This window comes from Artibeus jamaicensis, unplaced genomic scaffold, assembly GCF_021234435.1.
Source record: "Artibeus jamaicensis isolate MK-2021 breed Jamaican fruit bat unplaced genomic scaffold, CSHL_Jam_final contig_889, whole genome shotgun sequence".
NCBI classification, from domain to species: domain Eukaryota; kingdom Metazoa; phylum Chordata; class Mammalia; order Chiroptera; family Phyllostomidae; genus Artibeus; species Artibeus jamaicensis.
The window spans coordinates 2,837,207-2,859,533 of NW_026522005.1; the positions used below are offsets into that span (position 1 = coordinate 2,837,207).

Consider the following 22,327-nt stretch of genomic DNA (forward strand, 5'->3'; position numbering starts at 1 on the left):
CTGACCAGGAATCAAACCGGTGACCTATTGGTTTGTGGGATGACACCCAACCAACTGAGCCACACCAGGCAAGATGAAAACTGATTTTTAATTTATACTTTGTTCTATAAAATGGTCCAACTTTTAATACAACTTATTAACAACATTTAGAAGTTCTTTTAATCCCCCCGGTTTTGTAGTTTCATGATCAGCCTCCCCAAAGCTGTGCTGTTCTCTGCAGAATTTGCTGAAGTCCGTTCAGCCATTCTGCCTAAGTGCTTCACTCTGTACAGAAGCATTCCCTGTTTTTCCAGTTGAACATCCTTGCCTTGTCATAGCAGAGCTGGTTCTCACCCACGCAGTCAGCTCCCATTGGGTTGCTCTGGGTCTGCATTTGAGGGTAAAAGTTAGAATAATCTTTTTTTGATTTTTAAAAAAAGATTTTAGTTATTTTTGAAGAGAGGGGTAGGGAGGGAGGAAGAAGGAAAACATCAATGTGTTGTTGCCTCTCATGTGACCCCAACTGAAGACTTGGCTTGCAACCCAGGGATGTGCCCTGAGGGGAATCAAACTGGTAGCCCTTTGGTTCTCAGACCAGTGCTCAGTCCACTGAGCCACACCAGCCAGGGCAGAATTATCTTTTTTTCATTGCAACCAATTCTCCTTTGAATATTTACCCCAATCTTTATCACTGAAGGGCTCCTGAGTTCTTAGTGAATAGGTTTTATTTGGGAGCTCTTGGAATAATGGTACCTGGATCTTGGAACCCTTTTCAAATTATTCCCCTCCTCCTCTTTCATACTGAAGAGCTAGCTCATTACCACTGAAAGATAACAATTGTGTTTGGCTTATAATCTCTCTGGAATCATGGTTTTCATTTGTATCAGTATCCAGTGGGTCCAAATGCATGCTGCTGTTTTTAGAATCTTGTTGGGAGGGTCGTAAGTGTTCCCCTGAAGGGATCTGGAAGGGAATATTGTTTGGATCTGTGTCAGTTCCCTCAGTGAAATGTTCCTGTGTACAATTGTCCGAGTCTCTTTCATGACAGGCAATTGTATCAGGATCCGAGGAAACATCAGCAGAACATGGTGGTGTTTGTGGTAAAGTGTCCACATTGAAAAATTCTAGGTCTGTAAGTGAGCAATGCCATTCTACTGCTTCAGACTGGAGAGCTGAGACATAATCAGAAATGAACGAGTCTGAGGTCTCGTCCCTGGAAGGACAATTGCCCAGTGATCCAGACAAGGTCAATGGATTCTCAAGTTTACTGGTGTTGGTGGCACTTTCCAGATGACTCTCATACAAACCAGAGTCTGAACCATAAATGAAAGGTTTTTCAAACAGATCCTCCTGATTCTCACATTTCTCCTGACTCTTCTGGAAGGTGATGTCGTCCTCAAGACAGTCAAATGGTGTCACGTTGTCCTTCCTCACCCCTGAGTCCTCGTCCCCTTGGACCTCGCTGGTTCTACGACTCTCCTCACCATCTGCCTGTTCTTCAGATACATCTCTTCCACCTTCTGAACTTGTCGAACTTAGAGTGAACAAAGACCCTTCATCAGAATCAGAGTCATAGTTGATGTCCAACTCGTGTTGTGTGTCCCAAGGTGCAGGTTTCTGCACAGGTTCTTTGTTAGCAGGAGTGACAGGTGGGTCATTGCCCCACCTTGGAGGAGAACCCGGTGGGGATGGGTTTGTATCTGCTAGATCACTGAGTGAGGTCGAACAGTAGTAGGTGAAATGTTCGCCCTTGGCACTGGCTCCTGTGAATCGTTGCTCCTGTGTGTTCAGGAAACTAATGGAAGTGCTCGCTTGCACGTCCTTAGAAGACTCCGAAGGCAATGGTTCGGTGCTCCTTCTCTCCTCATTCTCTCCAGTCCTCTGTGCTTTTGTACGTGTCTGTGTTTCAGAGAGAGCAGCTCTCGAATCTCTCCACAGCAGCGGGTCTAACTCATTCACACCCTTATGGATTGAGCCAGGGCCAGTTTGTAATCTGCCAGCTGTCACAGGGACCCCCAGTGAATACTGACTGAGAAAATATTCTGGGGCCTCAGTTTCATGATTGATTTCTCCAAGAATACCATTCCTGCAGAGGTGGTCCTGTTCTGCTGAAATGGGTGTGTTGCTGGCAGCATTTGGTGGCCCATGGATAACGGGACAGGCTGCACTGCCATTTGGAAGCACAGTATCCTTCCTACTTGCAGCCCCAGTGTCATTCCTGCCTTGTTCCCTGCTCTGTCTGCTGCCGGGCTCCTTTCTGCTCATTCCCAGGCTTCTATCAGGAATGACAGCAGACTGTGGGCAGGCCTCCATCCTCAAGAAAGGGTCTTGCTTTGAACAGAGGGTTAGACCATGGCAAGCATGGTGCAGATCTGCCCTTGGGTGCTGGATGTTCCCAGCAGCTTCCATTTCGTTGTAGCCCTCGTTGTGATATGCGTGGTCTGAACTCAGCTGTTTCTTTCTGCATCTCTGTTGCCACAGTCTGTCAAGATAAGGCCTTGCAAAAGCCCCCAGGCAGAAAGCCACGAAGAACGTGATGAACACCGCTAAGCAGACAGCCAGTGCGAGGTCCTGGGAGGCAGCTTCCTTCCTGCTGGCCACTTGCACGTCCTGTGTGCTCCTTACCCATCTTGGGGGCCATCTCTGCTGCTCAGAGGTATCAGAGCCTTCATGGTCCTTCTTCCCCAGGGTGGAAAAGGGCCTATACGTTCCTTCCTGGGGCCTCACCGCTTTGCTCCTTATGAAGCTTTTCGTGTGATGCAGGTCAGTGTGAGGAAGCTGGATCTCCCTGGAAACTCTGCGTTTGGGGGTCTGCCAGGATGCCTCCTCATTCCCTGAAAGTGGGGGGACAAAACACATTGAGATGAGAGTCCAGTGGTTTTAAAAGCTTCTGTGAATCCCCCTCCTTATCTAGCTGCCTTTAAAGTACATGTTACATAATGAGAAGCAGCTTTAGTGACGGACTGATGGTCTGGTGCCGGCAGGATGTCTGTGGCCCTGTGCACGTTTACATGGGCCTGCCAGGGTCATGTCTGCTGCTCACCAGCCCAGGAGGTGTGTGTTTCTTAGGCTTCCTGACCGATGGCTACCCTTAGGAGGAGAGGAGCCAGGCTGGAGGAATAGCCTCGCTGCCTCTCCTTTGTCCATACTCTAACCCGTGGCACGTTTGTGAGGACACTCCACTGCACTCTGCAAAATCTGCCTCAGCATTTCCTCATCATTCCCCCAGGGCTGGTAACAGCAAAAATACCCAGGGTTCTCTGCTGGCTCCTGACATTCTGCCCTTCACACTCAGAAGGCCAGGTATGATTTCTACAGAGGAAAGAGACCAGTGTGGCCAAGAACCCGAAGACTGCTCTCTGGTCTTCACGAGTTTCTTCCACACCTGGTAACAGTGGCCGAGTTTCTACTCTAATGTCAGTCCTGAGTAGAGAGTCCAGGGCTCATTAAAAAAAAAATCTGACTTTCTCCCCAACCCTCCAGTTAGGAGTTTGAGATTAAGCCAAGATAACAGTGGAGAAAACTTGCCAGAATGTTCAACCTTGAGAGAGTGGCAGGGGTCAAACCAAAAAAAATATATATACTTTTGAAATATGTGTTTTTTTTTCTGTATAGGATTGTATTTCTAGAGTGTTAGCAAATATTCTAAATGATCATGTTTCAAGTTTTAAAAGTTCTTTCTTTGATTATGTTAAGAATTGGGATTAAAAATATGACATTTGGGGGTCTTCAGGACAAAATTCTCTTTTTATAAATTTCTGAATTTGACCACATCCAGTGGTTTCTGAGGTAGTTGACCTCGGTCTCTTTGACCACGTAAAAAAAAAACACTCATGGACCGAAGAAAGCGGGCAGGTGCCAATGGCTGTCCTATGATACGCACGGCCCGAGGCCCAGCCATGCTGCGGGTCGCTGCCACTCTCAAGCTCATCATCTCAAATAGGGCCTCGTTTTTCGTTGTTGTCTTTGTTTTCAGTTCAGTTCATCTGGAACCCTTTCAGAGAGAAGAGGTACCTATAGACTTGTGGCAAATTTCATCCCACTTTCTCCTCCAGGATTCAGAAATGAAGTTTTGGAAGGCCACCACGCTATCGTCACACTGCCATTGGTTATCAGCCAAGTCAGCGTCCAGACAGGGAAGTCCTAGAGCGATGGCCATCATCGGCAGGACGGCGGTCAGGGCATTGCTGCTGAGGTCCACCACCTGCTCGAGCAGAAACAGGGTTAGGACAGTAAGTGAATAAAGATGTAGAGACAGTAAACCAGATGCAGATACTGCTTATATCTTTATGGCAGCAATAAGAAGTTAGCCCTGATTGGAGAGTCAGAGCCTCCTGGGATTAAATCTCTGCTTTGTCTCCAACGGCTCTGTGGACCTCAGCAAGTCCTTAACTCCACGAGCCTGCTGGCCAAGGCTGTTGTTTGGGTTAAATGTACGTAAAAGCTTTAAGTATGGCGCCTGTATTAGACGCCCAACCATTTTCCCTTCCTTCTTTCCTATGACTTGTAACTGGTACTGTTAGATAAAACCTAGACTCCCTCTTGTTATCAAGGTCTAGAATTAGACACCAGGTGTAAAATATCTAAAATCACAGTGATCTTGAACATGGCAGAAAAGCCCTGGCCGGATAGCTCAGTTGGTTTCAGTGACATCCTGTGTACCAAAAGTTTTGGGGTTTGATTCCTGGTCAGGATACCCGCCTGGGCTTCAGGTCTGATTCCTGGTTGGGCGCATATGAGAAGCAATGGATTAATGTTTCTCTCTCATTCTCTCTCACTAAAATCAATACACATATTCTTGGGTGAGGATTAAAAAAAAAGAGGAAGAGAGAGAATGGCAGAAGATACTGAATGATGAGAACATAGAACACAGGACTGTGGCTGACCAGAAGTAAGGAGACATTTTTTGCATCAAGGGTAGTAGTGCATTTCTCTGCAACCATGCTACTCAGTACATACAAGATGACTAATTCTTCGGTCTAATAATAAATGAAGGGGAACCCAGGGAACAAAAAGGACTCGGTGGCACTAGACACACAGAGAAGGACCTGCTGAAGGTGGGTATGGCATTGGCGTGAGGGAGCAGGGAGAGCACAGCTGGGTGCAGCTCCAGCTACCATTTGCAGAGCACGGCTGGATGCCAGGCATCTTACTGGGTGCTTTGCATACATTATCTCTAAACCTCACAACAAATTCCTCATTTTCCACCCTGACCAATGTGGCTTAGTTGGTTGGGCATCGCCCTGCAAAGTGAAGGATGGCTGGATCAGATCCCAGTCAGGCACATGCCCTGGCTGTGGGTTCATTCCCCAGTCAGAGTGCACACAAGAGGCAAGCAACGTTTCTCTCTCTCTCTCTCCCTCTCTTCCCCTCACTCTAAAATAAATACATAAAATCTGTAAAAATGTCCTCATCCTGCCCTCTTTTTTTTACAGAGGAGAAAACTAGGCTAGAGCACACGGTGTACCCCACATAGCCCTAGTAATAGGGCGTGGCTCGTAGCAGGTGTTCAGTAAATAGTGGAGAGAGAAATGGAGGAAAGAAAGGGTGAGAGTGAAATCTGATCTGGCTTCTCGCGTGCTCTCTCCTCCACAACTCGCCTTCTTGGAGCCTGAGCGCCCGCTGGCCTGGAGTGCAGACCTGGGCGGGGGAGGACTGGAGCGTGATGCTCTCGAGTGGGATCTTGGGGTTTGGGAAGGAGAAGATGGGTATTAGAAGGGAAAATCGTAAACAGTGAAAATCTTGCTGAAATATAAAAAGAGGGCTAGGGGTGATAACCAGAGAGGCCGAATTTGCATAGTTTGATTGTCTTATAGACAGTGGGGGGAAAGCAGCATTGTTATATTGGGTTATATAAATTCCAAAGAGCTGAGCCAAATGACCAATCCAACAGCACCATCACCGAGACCACTCCATGCAGAATCAGAGTTCTCCCCGAGCGCAGGTAATAAGGATGACCTTTTCCGTGCTCAGTAACCAAGCCGTCTCGACTTCCAAAGGAAGGTTGCTAAAAGAAGGAAGCAGGAAGTAGGAGATTGGAATTGGGAAGAAAAAACCCCAAAACTTTGCTTTGGCCTGGCCTTGCGTAGGACCAACAATTTTCTTATGTACCCTCCTCAGCTACAGAGTGAAACATTTTCATGTTTTTCAGGTAGTTATTTTTTTGTTAGTGCATGTCTACATTTTTTTCCATTCTAGCAGTTATGATATTACAAATCATTGAAATGAAAGCAAAACTGGAGAGAGGCCAGAAAACTAATAAGATAATTCAAGGGAAGTAATTCCTGAGAAAAGATGAAAACAGAATAGTCCAACATGGCTACAAAACAGCCGTCTGCCATCTCTTGACGGGAGTGTACGCTGCAGAAAGCTTGGGAGAAGCACATGTCATTACACAAATCACTGAATCTAAGAAAGAGGGAGTAAGATTAAGAAAAAGGTTGCTAATTTGAAGTGCCAGTGAAGCTTAATTTATTCTATCCAAACATGATGATGAATGCATGATTTGAAACTCTATCTGGCTTCTAGAAGATTCTGACATGGGAAGATATATTGCATTGTGTAAGTAGTAAATACATCTCCTGAGGGGGGGAACATCTATTTTAATATGCAGCTTTCTGGTACCAAATGTGTTCATCCTGTTCCAACACCAGTTTTTAAGTTATTACCAAACATATAGAAGGAATAATAGAGAAGGAGAAATTGCATAATTCTGGGCAGTTCAGGTGAATAGAGAATTACAGATGATTGAAAACATTCTTGGGATTGTTTTTTGGTTTGCCTGCAACATCTATTATCTATGAGCAGCAGAAGACTTATAAAGCACAATACAAATGCATAGGAAATAAAACAGACTTAGGGCAATTACAGATGCAAATATAATCAGTACACAATATACTGAATGAGGTCCCCAGGCAATCTGACAACCTGTTTGTGGTGAACTGGGAGGCAGTGCCAAGCTAAGCAGGCTTTCTCATCTGCTGCGATAATGCGGCAGGTTCTAAGTCCTCAATGATTCTGCCTCCTAGTATTCGTGCCCTTGAGAAATCTCCTCCCCCTGTGTGTAGGCTGAGCCTGTGACTTGGTTCTAACCATCAGACTACGGCAGAAGCAAAGGGGTATCACTTCAATGACTAACATGACTTGAAATTGTGACGTTCTTCCCACGAGCGGGCTGCTCCTCTGGGCTCTGCCGTGAGCTGCCGTGCCGCGGACGGCGCTGTGGAGAGGCCCCCCGGGCACAGAGCCGAGGGCAGGCTCAGGCTGCCAGTAAGCAACTGAGCCCTCAGTCGACAGCCCATACGGAACTGAGTGAAGGTTCCCCCTTCATTTCCACATGAGCTTGGAGGTAGATACTTTCCAGCTGGGCCTTCAGGTGAGGCTCCAGCCCTGGCCACCACCTTGATTGAAGCCTCTTGAGAAGTCCTTGGCAGTGGACCCAGCTAAGCCTTGCCTGAATTCCTGAGCCCTGAAAATCGTGAGCTGATATGTGTATGTGGTTTTAGACTACTTAGTCTGTAATAATTTGTTACGCAGCAAGAGGAAATTAACACACCTATCCATGACCATCATCCATTCATTCATTCCGTTATTCAAAAAGTGTTTTAAAATATGTACTATGTATTAGACATATGCTAAGCACAGGAAACAGAATAAATGTAGAGTATGTCCTTAAAGAGCTCACCATCCAGTGGAAGTTTATGGGGGTATAGACATTAACAACTAACCATGCTTAAAAGTTTCAGTTAGATCAGTGTAATGTGAGAAAAAGCAGCTTATATCTTATTATAAGCATGTATAGAAGGGCAACTAATTCAATCTGGAAGCCAGGGAAGGCTTCCTTGAGGAAGTGGCATCAGGAGAATTACTAAACCAGCTGGTGTGGCTCAGTGGATTGAGTGCTGGCCTGTGAACCAGAGTCACAGGTTCCATTCCCAGTCAGGGCACATGCCTGGGGTGCAGGCCCAGTCCCCAGTAGGGGGCATGTGAGAGGCAACCACACGTTGATGTTTCTCTCCCTCTCTTTCTTCCTCCCTTCCCCTCTCTAAAAATAAATAAAATCTTTTAAAAAAGAGTTAGTAAGAGTTAGCTGTTCCAGGCAAAAGGTCAGCCTGTTGGAGAGGTGGCAGCGAGGCCCTTGTGAAAGCTGAGGAACATTTAAAATGCAAAGTGCCACAATCAGATTTGTATGTGGAAAGAGCAGGTCATGTTAGAATTCCTATACGCAGTCTACATTTATAAGAGCTTACTATATTCCAAGTACTGTTTGAAGCATTTTAACTGCATTAAAACATTTGTCACAAACCCTACAAGAAAGGAACTGAGCTGTCTCCATTTTACAGATGAGGACATTGAGGCACGGAAGGACTTGTAACTTGCCCACAACTGTGTGGCTGGCAAGTGGCAGAGTCCAGGTTTAATGCCAGGTAGCTGGCTCTGGGGTCCACCCCCCTCACCACAGCTTCATGTGTCCCCTTTTGATCCAGGAAGGAGTTGGGGGTCGTTCTGGTTGGAAGGGGGAGCTGGGGAGTTATCCTGCAGCTGTGCTCAAATACTCCTTCACATACGACTGGGAGAACATCCGCGGTCTATGCTGATGCGGTCGGATATGATAGCTGTTAAGCACTAGGTGGCTGCGGACCATTAAAATGTGGCTAGTCCAGATTGGGGTGGGTGGGAAGTGTAAAATACACACCAGGTGTGAAGACTTAGTGTGAAAAAGGGGACGTAACACTGTTTTTACTTTTTAAAAATATATTTTATTGATTATGCTGTTACAGTTGTCCTATTGCCCCTCCTTTATTTCCCCCACCCTGTACCCCCCTTCCACCAGCATTCCCCCCACATTTATTCCATGTCCATGAGTTGTACATATAAATTCTTCAGCTTCTACATTTCCTGTACTGTTCTTAACATCACCTATTTTGTAGACAATTTGTGCTTCTTATTCCCTGTAACTTTTTGCCCCCACCCGGTTGGCCCTGCTCCCCCTCCCCACTGATAACCCTCCACTTCTGTGATTCTCCGTTCCAGTGATTCTGTTCCTGTTCTAGTCATTTGCTCAGTTTGTTTTTGTTTTTGTCTTTTTAGATTCAGCTGTTGATAGTTGTAATTTTGCTGTCATTTTACTGTTCACATTTTTAATCTTTTTCTTAGATAAGTCCCTTTAACATCTCATATAATAAGGGTTTGGTGATGATGAACTCCTTCAACTTGACCTTATCTGGGAAGCACTTTATCTGCCCTTCCATTCTAAAAGATAGCTTCGCTGGATAGAGTAATCTTGGATGTAGGTCCTTGCCTTTCATGACTTGGAATACTTCTTTCCAGCCCCTTCCTACCTGTAAGGTTTCTTTTGAGAGATCAACTGATAGACTTGTGGGAACTCCTTTGTAAGTAACTGTCTCCTTTTCTCTTGCTGCTTTTTAAGATTCTTTCCTTATCACTAATCTTGGGTAATGTAATTATGATGTGCCTTGGTGCGTTCCTCCTTGGGTCCACCTTCTTTGGGACTCTCTGAGCTTCCAGGACTTCCTGAAAGTCTATTTCCTTTGCCAGATTGGGGAAGTTCTCCTTCATTATATTTTTAAATAAGTTTTCAATTTCTTGTTCTTCCTCTTCTCCTTCTGGCACCTCTGTGATTAGGATGTTAGAATGTTTAAAGTTGTCCTGGAAGTTCCTAAGCCTCTCCTCATTTTTCTGAATTCTTGTTTCTTTATTCTGTTCCCATTTAATGTTTCTTTCTTCCCTCTTGTCCAAACCATTGATTTGAGTCCCGGTTTTCTTTCCATCACTGGTGGTTCCCTGTGCATTTTCTTTTATTTCGCTTTTCAAAGCCTTCACTTTTTCTTCTATTTTACGACCATACTCAACCACTTCTGTGAGCATCCTGATTACCAGTGTTTTGAACTGTGCATCTAATAGGTTGGCTATCTCTTCATTGCTTAGTTGTATTTTTTTCTGGAGCTTTGATCTGTCCTTTCATTTGTGCCATTTATTTTTGTCTCAGTGCACCTGTTACATTATAAGGGGTGGAGCCTTAGGTGATCACCAGGCAGGGCAACCCACATGGCTGTGTTGTGGCGCTGTATGTGGGGGAGGGGTCAGAGAGGGAACAGTGTCCCTTGCTCAGCTCTCACTGGCTTTCAGTCACCTCCTTTGCTACCCCCAAGCAAACTGGGCCCAGGCGCTGATTCCCAGGAAGATGGGTTTGTGTACGTTCTAGGACCCTGTAGGTCTCTCCAGTGAACTCTCTTGTGGGGGTAGGAGTTTCTCCTGCAACCTGAAGCCCCACAGGTGTTTTCAGTCGGAGGTTTTGAGGCTTTATTTCCCAGAGCTAGAACCCTGGGTTGCGCAGTCTGTCTCAGTCCTCCATTGTTCCTCCCAATTTATCCTCACACAAATGTGGGACTGCCCGGTCCTCCAGCTGTGGCCTTGCTGAGAGTCCTCTCCACCCCAGCTGCCTGTCTCCGCCTCTCCTACAGGTCTGGATGAATGTTTCTTCTTTAACTCCTTGGTTGTCAGACTTCCACACAGTTCGATTTTCTGGGCAGTTCTGGTTGTTGTTTTTAAATTTGTATTTGCCCTCATTTTGGTTGTGAGAGGAGGCACAGTGTGTCTACTTACACCTCCTGGCTGGAAGTCCGTAATTTTTATCTTGACTATGTGTGTAAGAGGTAATATTTGGGTACATGGGGTTAACATTAATTACTAAGTGAAATTCACCTGCTTACCTTTACTTTAAAACCTAGTTACTAGGACATGTGACGCTGCCCATGCAGCTCACACTCTGTTTCTGTGGGGTGACCCCGGCCTGCGGGAAGAAGGGGGCGTGCGGTGCGGGTCACGGCATCCAGGTGCTGCCTCGGAGGCCGCCCTTCTGTAACTAAAGTGGCGTGCAGGGGAGATGCTGCAACATGCCCCCAAAAGGAAGGGGGTGGGGAAATGCGCCTGGAGGAGAAGGTCTGAAGCCACCAGAAGTAGAGCAGAGCTCTGGGGGTGGGTTCCTCGCCTTCACTTCACCGCACACCTTCTGTGAGATCAACTGCACGGCGCTGCCAGGGTGCCCTAGATCCGCCAGGAGGGAGCTGGTGTTTGGAACGGTGTGTGGCATGTGGGAAGTGCCGTGCAAGGAGATGCTGTCAGCATGGTCATTTTTGTTATCCCAGGCCCAGTTTGGAGGTGGAAGGCACAGGGCCATTGGCGTTCCGAGGCCCGAGCAGCCCTGGGTTGCGGACATGTCGGCATCCCCCAGTGTGGCGGCTGCAGGGGGGCGACCCTCAGGCCCTCGGCCTGCCCTTGCAGCCAAGGGTGTGATTTCTCGCCAACTCGCAGGCGGAGACTTGGAGTTGGGCTTAATTGGATTTAGGAGAAGAATATGCTGGTTGTTGCTGCTGAGTGTTATGTGTGAGTAAAATTCATGTCTGTTACGGAGACCTCTGATTTTTAAGGCAAGAGAGACTTCAGTGAACTTAGGGGAACCTTAAAATAGACTTAACATTTTTTGGCGAATAGTCAATACTACTAGACATGAAGAAACTCTGCAAATATTCTTCTAAGGTAATTGCCCACATGTCTGTGTATTTGAAATATTATAAAACTTATTTTATAACCTGTAATTTTTTGAGGTCCTTGAAGGCTTCTGGATGAATTCTGAATATCTTGTTGCTCCTTAAATAGAGGTTCTCCAGTTGCAGGCACTTATGAAAATCAGACACACCAACTTGCGATATCCCATTGAAGGACAGATCCAAACTCCGTAATGACTTCAGTTTCCACAGTCCTATTAAAATTAAATAGCAAATTAAAATATAAACTGGTGATTATTGACTGCAGCCTTGTTTATAAAGGTGAAACATTAGAGACAACCTAAAAGGCTCTCAATAGAGAAGAGGTTAAACAAAACATGGTATGTCAATACCATAAAATGCTATGTAGTCTTCAAAGACACTGGGTAGAGCAACGTGGCTACACAAGAGGAAGATGCTAAGTTGCTGAACAGCGTAGAGAACAGCTCCAGGGCACCCGTGAATGCTGAGCAAGCAGGGAAAAGGCCTGGAGGGAAGTGAACTAAGCTGCAGGCAGTACTCACACTTAGGAACAGGGTGGTGGGGAGGGTGGGGTTGGAGGAGAAAGGAAACTCCATTTTTGTTGTGTACATCTTTCAATGAACATGTGCTAATTTTATTTATAATAAAAGCATCCATTAAAAAAATCTAACTTCGAAGAGTAAGTAAACATTTATTTGATTGAACGGTGGGTAAAATGAAATAGTTATTTGATGATTTATTTATAGGAATGAGCTCGTTGAGTTTTAAGATGTTCTTACTCTCTTTTGTAGCTATATTCTTTCTTCGATTCACTCATTGTTGATGCTATAACTATTTCCTGGGCATTCTTGTATTTTTTTTTTTAAGGTAGTTTGGTTCTACCTAGATTTTGCGTTCTGGCCAGATCATCTAATTGAGCTGTGATCTCTGCCTTTCTGTCTCTCCCGATGCCAGGGAGGAAGCGGGAGGCCCATGTGGCACCGAAAAGACAGCTGGGGAATGAGGTGCCAGTCACAGCAGGCTTCCAATTTTCATTGGCCATCTGAGTCCCGCAAGGAAGCCCTGCATTTTTACATGGCCTTCTGCTCTGTTCTCATGTGTTTCTGTGTCTTTAACCAACTGCTACATGGCAGATCAAGTTGGTTCAATTCCAGAAGGGTTTATTCCTTGCCTGCTGTCCTCAAGGTACTTACTGTGAGACTGATTATGCAGAAAGGCGATGACTTAATTGAAACGGTTGTACATCTATGCTATCATATGTTCATTTCAGCTGTGCAGACTAAGCACGTGATCCTTAGGACAGAGATGCAATAAAAATATCATGAGCAAGGCGTTTGGTGCTAAAGACAAATATAGCGCAGAATCCTCGTCTGGTTGAGTGATAGCACCTAGAGAAAGTTACCCGTTATAGGAGGCAGCTATCCCCCTGCCATCCAGCTGTGCTCTCCAGCAGGCGGTCAGGCCCTTCAGGGAAGTTTGGTCTTTGTGAATAGAGACTGCATCCAGTTAGCCAGAGGTCACACTGTTGGGCCTGTGTGGCTATTTAAAAATTATTGAGCAGACAATAAAGAATCAGTATGAAAAAACTACATTTGTAGCTTCTCTTGAAAAATTGGAAGTTCCTACTGGCCCAGGGCGACATTTGGCTGGAGCTGAGTGAAGCCTGCCAGCCTGCCTGTTTCAGATGGGGCGTGCATGAGCAGAAAAAATGTGGCTTCTGTGTACTCATGTCTCTGTTAAAAGTAGAAACACAAAGGCATAGGCCAAGAAGCAGGCATGGTTTTAAAACATGGGAGACAACCAAGGCTGATATTTAGTCGGCATATGATAGTAGGAAATGTTTCCGTATTGGTTGGTAAATTAGCCATTGCCAAGTGCTGGGAGCTGCCCCACTGTCCTAGGCACTTTAGGATATCCCCCTGGGAAAAAAAGTTTCCTTGTGGCATGAAGAATATTCCTATGTGCTTTAATAGGCAAACATATGGGATTGTGAGAAAAAAGCGCAATGCAAGACACCAATGTGAGAGCAGCTACCATTTCCTTGACATTTTCGTAATACCTGCCTGGCCCACACCAGCCTGAGAACGAATGGCTGCTGCACCTTCTCGGTGCTTAATTGAACTGAATCTGCACCCTGGGAGTTCAGTGCAGGGGAGGTCACATCTGGCTTTGGAGTAGAAGGAAGAACTTATTCTAAAACCCCAATTTAATTGTGTACTCTTTTTATGCTCTGAGCATCTCACAAACATCTCCTTTTAATCTTCACAAAGCCCTGGGGGTTATTACCATTTTGCAAATTGCAAAACCTAGGCACAGCAAGTTGAGAACTTGCCCTAAATCATGGTGGGTACGGCTGTGGAGCTGAGATTGAAGCTCAGATCTCTCAAGCATTCATTCCCATTTAACAATACACTTTTTTTTTTTACCAAAAAAAAAAAAAAAAAAAGGAGGTGGAGAAGGGGGAGGAGGAGAAGGAGAAGAGGGAGAGGGAGAGGAAGAAGGAGAGAGAGAGAGGAAGGTCAAGGCTCTGAAAGATAACTTGAGTTTAGAAAAGGGAAAAGCAGGCTAGGGGCAGGGCTCTCTACCTATGAGAATAGCATTGGGCCATGGAATACATAAAGTTGCCGAGTGTATTGGAGACTGTCTAGCGATTCTACAATACTTGCATTACATAGTGAATAGGGTGCTTAAGATCTTGTTTTATTCCAGCTCTGTTTGTGACTTTTGATGTGAATCAGGAAGTACCACCTAAGGTCTGCATGCCTCAGTTTCCACCCTTAAAAATTATTTCTCGAAGGTGGAACAGAAATCTATCTTTGATTACATTGATCTTTAAGTATTTGAGCTCGGTGAAAGCCAGGTGTAACAGTTTAGATTATTGTTCAGCAAATATTCACTTTACTGTGAGCATAATATACTTCCCCATCCCATTGAGTTTGGCCCTGGGACTTGCTTTGGCCAGTGAGCTGTTAGTAGACATGATGTGTGCAAAGGGGTGAAGTGTGCTTGTGTGATGGGGGCTGTTCTCTTGCTTCTGCCAAACAACTGCTGTTACAGAAACATTGTGCCCTGGTTAGCCTGCTGATCCAAAGGTTACCGGAGGCACAGCTTTCATCGTTTGGGGGTTCACAAGAGGGACTTAGGAAATTTGAGGACTTTCCCATGATACTTGGCTGACATTCTAAATGGGGGAAAATTTGTTCTTTTAAAAACATTGTGTTGGGAATCAGTTTTGAGGGGGTGGGTATTAGGGTGAGTGAAAAAGTTTAGGAGGCACATTAGCTGAAGCTGGGATATCAGAGGGTAGATTCTATGTTTTAAGAGAGTCAAATGTTGGGAAGAAAATAAGGAGGCCCTTTTGGGAGACGGAATTATTTACTGAATTGCTTTCTGATGACCACATAGGCCACGGGAGGCAGGAATTTGATTAGCCTTTGCATTTAAGTGGCCAGAGGCAGTTTTATTGCTTCCAAGAAATTATCTCAGTGTTTATTAGAAAAAAGGCCAGAGAAGGTGTACAGAGACAGAAGGTGCCTTAGCGATGCTGCTGTGGACTCTGAAAATCTGAAATGTTCTCCCAAGTATGACACCTGGGAACACAGAACAGAAATATTCAGGGGTCGTGGCTTCAAGTTCAAAGAGTATTAAGAATTAAAATAGAATTTGGAATGGCCCTAGATAATGTGGTCAAATCAATAGAGGTTAGCCAAAGACATTGCCCTCTTGCTTAATCATGTGCATTCATTCATTTTGTTGCTTTACAACTTGAACTGATTTTGAAAACATTGGTTATTAGTATTATCCATTATCCAGTAGCAACCAGGATAAAATCCTTAATTCCCTACAAATGAAAAGTACCCTGTACTTTTGTTTTTATAATACATGCTTTTTTTTTTAATTCACTGATTTCAAAGTCAGGTATTATTTTGTCTCATTTCTAACACATTTAACTCTTGGGTTCTGAAGTTTAGTGTGTCAATTAATTTCAGGCTGTCATGTCTGGTCTGTCAACCTAACTGGAATCCCAATAAGATATGGGCCCTGAAAGGTTTCCAGGCAGCCTGCGGGCACTCTGACGATGCTGCTTGATGAAGGTGGGATAGTTCAACTGGAGACCCACCCCGCTGTTTTGAATCTTTAAAACTGATTCTCCATTATTAACACTGTACTCCAAAACTATGGGAGAGGGGAGGATGATCATTAAGCTGGAATTCACGGCTGGCTTCTGTCTTGCAAATTGCGCTGGTGGCACCTCCCCTAGATGCCTCCCGGCCTGGAGCTTATTGGGGTATCTCAGCTGACTCTGAAGACAGGGGGCTGACAGTGGGTTCGTGAGTGTGACTTCGCCCTCACAAAAGTGGGCTTTCCTGAGCGAAAGCAAGTCTTGGTTTTGTTTTATAAACTGTCACCATTTTAAGGCATGCGGGACATGATTTATAAAAGTTCCCGTGTGCTGCAAGGCCAGCTACTTGGTTGCTGCCTTCTGAGAGATCTCTAAGTTATTTTAGAGAGAGCAAGCATCTACCTAAATAGTCAGACACAAACGTTTCTTGGCTTGCGAATTACTGCAGGCGAGGAGTCCCATCTACTGCAGTGGTCCTGTAACATTCTAAAAGCTAACTCGAAATTCCAACAAAAATGAATTTAGTACTTGTTTCTGAATAAACTTATTGTCAGTTTGTGCCACAGAGGAATAATAACTAATATTTGCAACTACTTTATTAGGTTACAAAGCACTTTTCATTCATATATGTATATATTTGGAGATTTTATTTATTTATAGACTGAGGGGAAGAGGGGAAGAAAGAGAGGAACATCAATGTGTGGTTGCCTCTCATGCACCCACTACTAGGGACCTGGCTTGCAACCTAGGCATGTGCCTTGACTGGGAATAGAACTGGCAACTCTTTGGTTTGCAGGCCAGTGCTCAATCCACTGAGCCACACAGGCCAGGGCTTTTCATATATTTTTAACAGCTACTATAAAGTATGCCAAATACTGTTAGATTAGGTACTTGAAATGCACTTTCTCTTTATTCCTCACCACAGTTCTATGAGGGCATTTCACAGTCTCCAGATGCTGCCTTTAAACGGGCTTAGAATCCAGGAGTCAAAAGCAACAAAGCGAACGTCAGAGCCAGCAGCCACTCACTCCGGGAAGCCCCTCCCTCTCACCTGCTTTTCCCTTCAAAATGGGATTTTAGAGTCAGAGTTATTCAGCCATAGTCACCGAATCATAAAAGGGGATGGCAGAAGGGACTCAATTTAGTAAAAATTGAAAATGTGTGTCACTTTTGGAGAAATAATTCCTATCGCAAAATGCTGTGGGTAAAGGAACTCTGCATTGTATCCAATTAGATTCTGGGCATAAGCTGGTCTGTCACCCATCTGCTTCATTCATGTCTCTGTGGTTTCATTCGCTAGAATTCTAATAGAATTTCAGACACCAAATCCATCATTTCACTTCTCTTTTTCTCCTCTGCACGTGTAACATTTTCCCTGATATTTTGGGATGCCAGTTTAACTGAGAAGAGGGAGGTGGGGCTGTATCTGCATTTGACAGGGATATTTGGTCCTCAAATGGAATTGTGTTTGCCCCGACCTTCAGTTACTTCCGGGGACTTCACCTGCCTTAAGGAGACACATTCAGCACTTTTCCATGGACTCATGCGGTGGGACACTATTTGAAGTGTTCACACAGAAAGTTCCATCTGTGTGAACTGGCCCAGGGCGAGCACATCGCAAGGCACAAAGCAGAGGAGTTCACAGTCTTTCTGGCTTTTGTTTTCCAAAGGCCTAAACTTTTAGAGGAAAGGAATTTCTAGAACTAGACAGAGGATTTTGAAGAGACAAAAAAGGGGAAGAATTTTCTCCAAACTGAAAGGCTAAAATGTTCTGTGACTAACGGGGGTAAGAAACAGATGGATGCATACAGACACACACATTCTGATGCTTTGTCAGGGTACAGGACTCCAGAGCGGTGGCACAAATCTGGGAAGAGGCAGAGGAAAGATCACGGAAGACTGACGTTAAGTACGAGTCCCCTATATTGCACCCTCAACAGATCCTAGTGGAATGTGGGCTCAGAATGAAAAACTAGGCTGAGTTATGGACAATAAAAGGGTATCTCTCTAGTGCACTTGAATCTGTGGGTGGAGACTCACATCTACCATAGTGGTTAAAAACTGTTATATCACCTGCATATGTATAGGTATAATGATGTTCATCAAGGAGGAACAAAAAGCAAGCAAAAGGAAATAATCTAAGTGTTGTCTGATTAAATCAATTATAATATAGAAAGTATTTAGAATATTATTTATAAGACTTCTTAGATAAAAATATTCAAAATATTCTATGATATGAAAATATAACATGAAATATTACAGAAAGTATAACCCAATTTGAAATAAAAATATATATACACATAAAGAATAAACTTAAAGAGTATATGTTACATGAAGGACTTTAATTTTCTCCTTAAAATTTTCTTCAAATTTTTGTTCTAGAAATAACAGGTATTCCTTTTTATGATAAGGACAGTACAACAAAAATTGTAACATACGTGTAAATAGTTTACACTTTACACTGGAAATGCTGCACTTCGCTTTCACGGAGAAGGTCGGGGAGAGAAGACCCCCCCCCCCCCCCCCCCAGTCTGCTGATGTGATGACCATGGTAGGTTTCCTCCACCCCTTTGGGCCTTTATTGTCAAAATGATGCTTAAAACAGGGCTAGAAGTGGGCGAGAGAGCAGAAAATAAAATTATATAAAAAGTGAAAAACTGACGAAAACTAAATACGCATAATTGGGCTGGGAAAAAATGACAATATCCTTACACTTTCTTTTTTAGCATGTAGTATCTTATATAAAGTAAGTACTTAGCAAATAGCCACCAAGACTGACAGCAAACAAGGAAAAGAAATTGTGTAGCTCTGGTGGCTATACAAAGGGCAAAGGAAGCTCTGGCTGATGAACCTGATACATTTTCGAAACAAAACACTGGCGGATTAGTGACGGCACTCCAACGTGTGTCCGAATGGACGAGAATTTATAATGACAGGAGGGTATGTGGAACACCCTGTAAGAGACCAGGGGAAGGCATTCTGATTTTGACTTGATCAGAAGAAGGATTATGCAGTAATATATAATATTAGCATATGTCTAGTCTACACTTGGAGGACAACTGGATATGTAGAAGCAAAATATATTCTAAGCAAAAATTATAAATATGTTCATAGACTTAAATTGTGTTACACACTGAACGTATCTGAAGTGGTTATTTCTCAGTGCTTTTCTATATTTAGTCACAAGTAAATGGTAATCGAGGCAGGTAATTTAAAGTCGTGCATTATGATTTAGCCCTTAAATACTTCCTAGTGTTTCTCGACAAACCAACATAACATTAATGAGAAGTTTAAATAGCTTTCACTATAAACCCCACATTTCATAACTCTCAGTGCCATGAAGAAACTCCTGGTGTTATCATATTTGCTTGGATCCAACCACCTTACTTTCATCCATTGCCTCAAAACTGAAAGCGAATGTGGCATTCTCACTGACGTAAAACATTAACTCTCCACGTACTCATTGCTGGTCTAGTACTTACCCTTGGGAATGTCACCAAGATTATTTCCTTGAAGAATGAGCAACTTTAGATGTGGAAGCCCATTTCTCCCGTTGCTTCTGGGGCATCTCGCCTTCGAGGACTTAGGATGGGGTAGATCCAATGAGATGGAGTGGATGGCATTGTGGCTGAGGTTTACTATTTCCAAAGCGTGTAAGTGTGCAAGAGAGCTCAAGGTTATTGTCGACAGGCGATTGTTACTGAGATCCAGATGTTTTATACTCTGTTCTTTGTCTGTGGGAGATTGTAAGAGAACCCCAATGAAACTGGAACTCACACCCACTGTGGACGCTGTCTGTGATACGTCACCAGGAATACCATGCTTTCCCGTGAAGGAACAATCTGTCAGGAGATGTCCATCCCACTGGCACGCAGCACTGAAGACAACACTGTGCTTTCTTGGTGGGTTTGCCATTGCTCCAGTCAAATAAAGACCTACAGCCATGGCCGTGACTCCAAAACACAGGTTTTTCATAATGCCTAGAGGAAAGAAAATGAATCGACTTATTATAACTTGTGTAAAAACAGCAGATAAGCAGAGAATTTACTTTTCAATTTACGATTGAGGAAAATTACCTTGCCTTGATTGCCAATTTAAGTGAATGCTTGATTTCTTAGACATTTCTTAGAACTAATGGCATTAAAGTGTAGCTACCACAAATGGTACAGCCGGAGTATAAAATTATATTTATGTCACATTCTAAAAAGAGAACACCCCCCTGCCCCCGTTTTTCAGAAAATACGTATTCCCTTGGGCCTCACCCTGTGTCTGCTTCTTCAGAACCATTCCCACTGCAGTCTGCCTTGGAGGGAGGGGAACCTACCAACATAAATACTTCTCTGCTTCCTTGCTGGTGATTAGCGCAAAGTCTATTATCTACAACACTGCAATCAACCACATAGTTGATTACGTGAGTGACTCCAGTTACAATGAGCAGTGGAACTGGGTGGGTGGAAAGTCCAACTCAGACAAGAGATTCTTTGTTTTCTTTTCAATGACTAGAAGAGCTGCAAGCTTTGTCTCTGTGACTTATCAGATCTTTTGGAAGTCATATAGATATTCCCAACATAAATAAAATGAACTATAAAAGGGTACTCTGCCTCAGAACCATGAAGATGTAATAAGATGTAGAAACATCAAGTGCCTTCATCAGCAAAGTTTTTGAGAAACAATGAAACATTTTAAAACAATATTTATACATCTCAATGGCTAAAGATACACACACAATTTTTTTTTGAAGATTTTATTTATCTTTAGAAGGGAAGGGAAGGAGAGAGGGAGAGAATATCAATGTATGGTTGCTTCTCATGCATCCCCCGCTGGGAACTGGACTGCAACCCAGGCATGTGCCCTGACTGGGAATTGAACTGTGGTTGTTTGGTACCTAGGCCTGTGCTCAACCCACTGAGCTACACCGGCCAGGGCAGATAAACACAGAATTTTTTTAAAAAGCAAATTTTCGCGACTAGTTTTAATGACTAAATTCCATTAAAAAACTAGTGAGTGTACAAATAAGCACATTATTCAGTATGTAAGTTTGCATCATCCTTCTGGCCTTGATCGTCCTTGACTGTCCTTCTGGCCTACCTTACGAGATTTCAAAGCGTTATTTCCCCACAATACTGTTTTCCTCATTTCATTCCCTCATCAAAAATCCTTAAGGGGCTCCTTAGTGCCTGGAGCCCACACGCCTCCTCCGGGTGGCCTCTGGGCTTCGCATTACCCAGCTGACCGGCTGAGCACGTGCATCCCTGTGAGCCACTGTGCGAGGAGGCTGCCACAGCATGAGATGCACGCGTCCGTGTGCGTGTGCGTGCGCCCCTGTGTGCGTGCCCCCCGGGCTGAGGTCAGCTGTTGGTCCAAGTCCAAGCTCAACGCCCTTTCCTCTCCTCAGTCCGCATGCTACGTAGCCCACTAAAATCCTATGGCCTGAAGACCCTTTCATTTTTCTGGCTTTAGCCTCTATTTTGTCTTTTCAGAAATCTTTCGGTAGGTATTTACTGAATGGATGAATGCATTACCAACATTAGGCATTTTAGTAACGTTCAGTGTGACAATATCAGCATTATCCTGCATTGCTATTTCTTTGTTTTGTGTGTTTTAAATTTCCCCAAAGACAGTAAGGTCCTAGAAGGTACAGGCCATGATTTCCATGTAATATACTGGATACGTAAAAATGTTCCATCAAGTTGGGATGAATGAATGCAGTGAGTGAAATTTACCATGTAACTTTTAAACTTTGGTTTCATGTAAGGCCAGTTCTCCATGTTTTTAAGGGCATCTAAGGTGCACACAGCCACGAACTGCAAAGGTGCCCTTCCGTGTGCAGAAGTGACTATTTTTATAGTGTGGCTCTTATGCAATAGCAGAAACTGAATTAATTTCTTGTTGGAAATATATCGTTCCTATAACTGAAGGCTGCAATCATTTTATATGCAACTGTGCGCCACCAAGTTAACATAACAATATCAGAGACAACAGATACAATAATTTGTTGAATCACTGAAATGTGGTTAAACAATACCAAAGGGGACATAGTTAAAGATTTTCACTGACCTGGTTCTTTTTAAGTTGAAGAGATCTATACGCTCATACATTTGAGTTCAAAACAGCTAGGTAATGATAAACTTTTGTTCTAAAGTAAAAGCTATTAAAGAAAAATGATATATGCTACATATAAGCTTACATGTATTAGGTAAGAAGCCCTCAGAACTTCAGGAAAATTTTAGGAGGAAATTGAAAACCATTAGGTAAAATATAAACCTGTATATGGACATATTCAAGCTGAAGTATGAGGAAGCAGTTGGAAATACGGGGTGTGTACGGGCGTCTGATAGTGAGAGGGGAAGAAGGCGGTGGAAAAAACAGGAAGTAAAAGGACAACAGTAAGTGAAAGCAGTTAGGAGAAACACAAGAGGCTGTTTTTGTCAAGATGTGGAAGGAACGCAGCAGTAACACGGCTTCTAAGGCGGTCCTTACCTTTGGGTACCGTGGTTCCCTAATGGGTCTCCGTCTGGAGCAAGGCGGTGGGAATCTTAGACCTGAGCCTGTGAGGCTCCGCCCACCTGCCCAGGGAGCCTGCCCGGTGGCAAACCTTCACCCTTTCCCACCTGGCTCTGGCCTTTCACTATGGTCGCAGCGTGTGTATTTCCCCGGGACACCCAGGGGACGGCCA

General features: G+C 44.1%; 1 protein-coding gene across 1 annotated transcript; it reads right to left on the reverse strand.

The window, feature by feature from the left end:
- Nucleotides 1–274: 274 nt before the first annotated feature.
- On the reverse strand, nucleotides 275–22,206 carry LRRC66 (leucine rich repeat containing 66). Its single transcript, XM_053655004.1, has 5 exons — nucleotides 22,132–22,206; nucleotides 19,134–19,631; nucleotides 11,592–11,761; nucleotides 3,994–4,183; nucleotides 275–2,813 (listed from the first exon to the last, which is right to left on the reverse strand). The coding sequence occupies exons 2-5, from the start codon at nucleotides 19,624–19,626 to the stop codon at nucleotides 757–759; spliced, it is 2,910 nt and encodes a 969-aa protein (XP_053510979.1). The 5' UTR covers nucleotides 19,627–19,631; nucleotides 22,132–22,206; the 3' UTR covers nucleotides 275–756.
- Nucleotides 22,207–22,327: the final 121 nt, after the last annotated feature.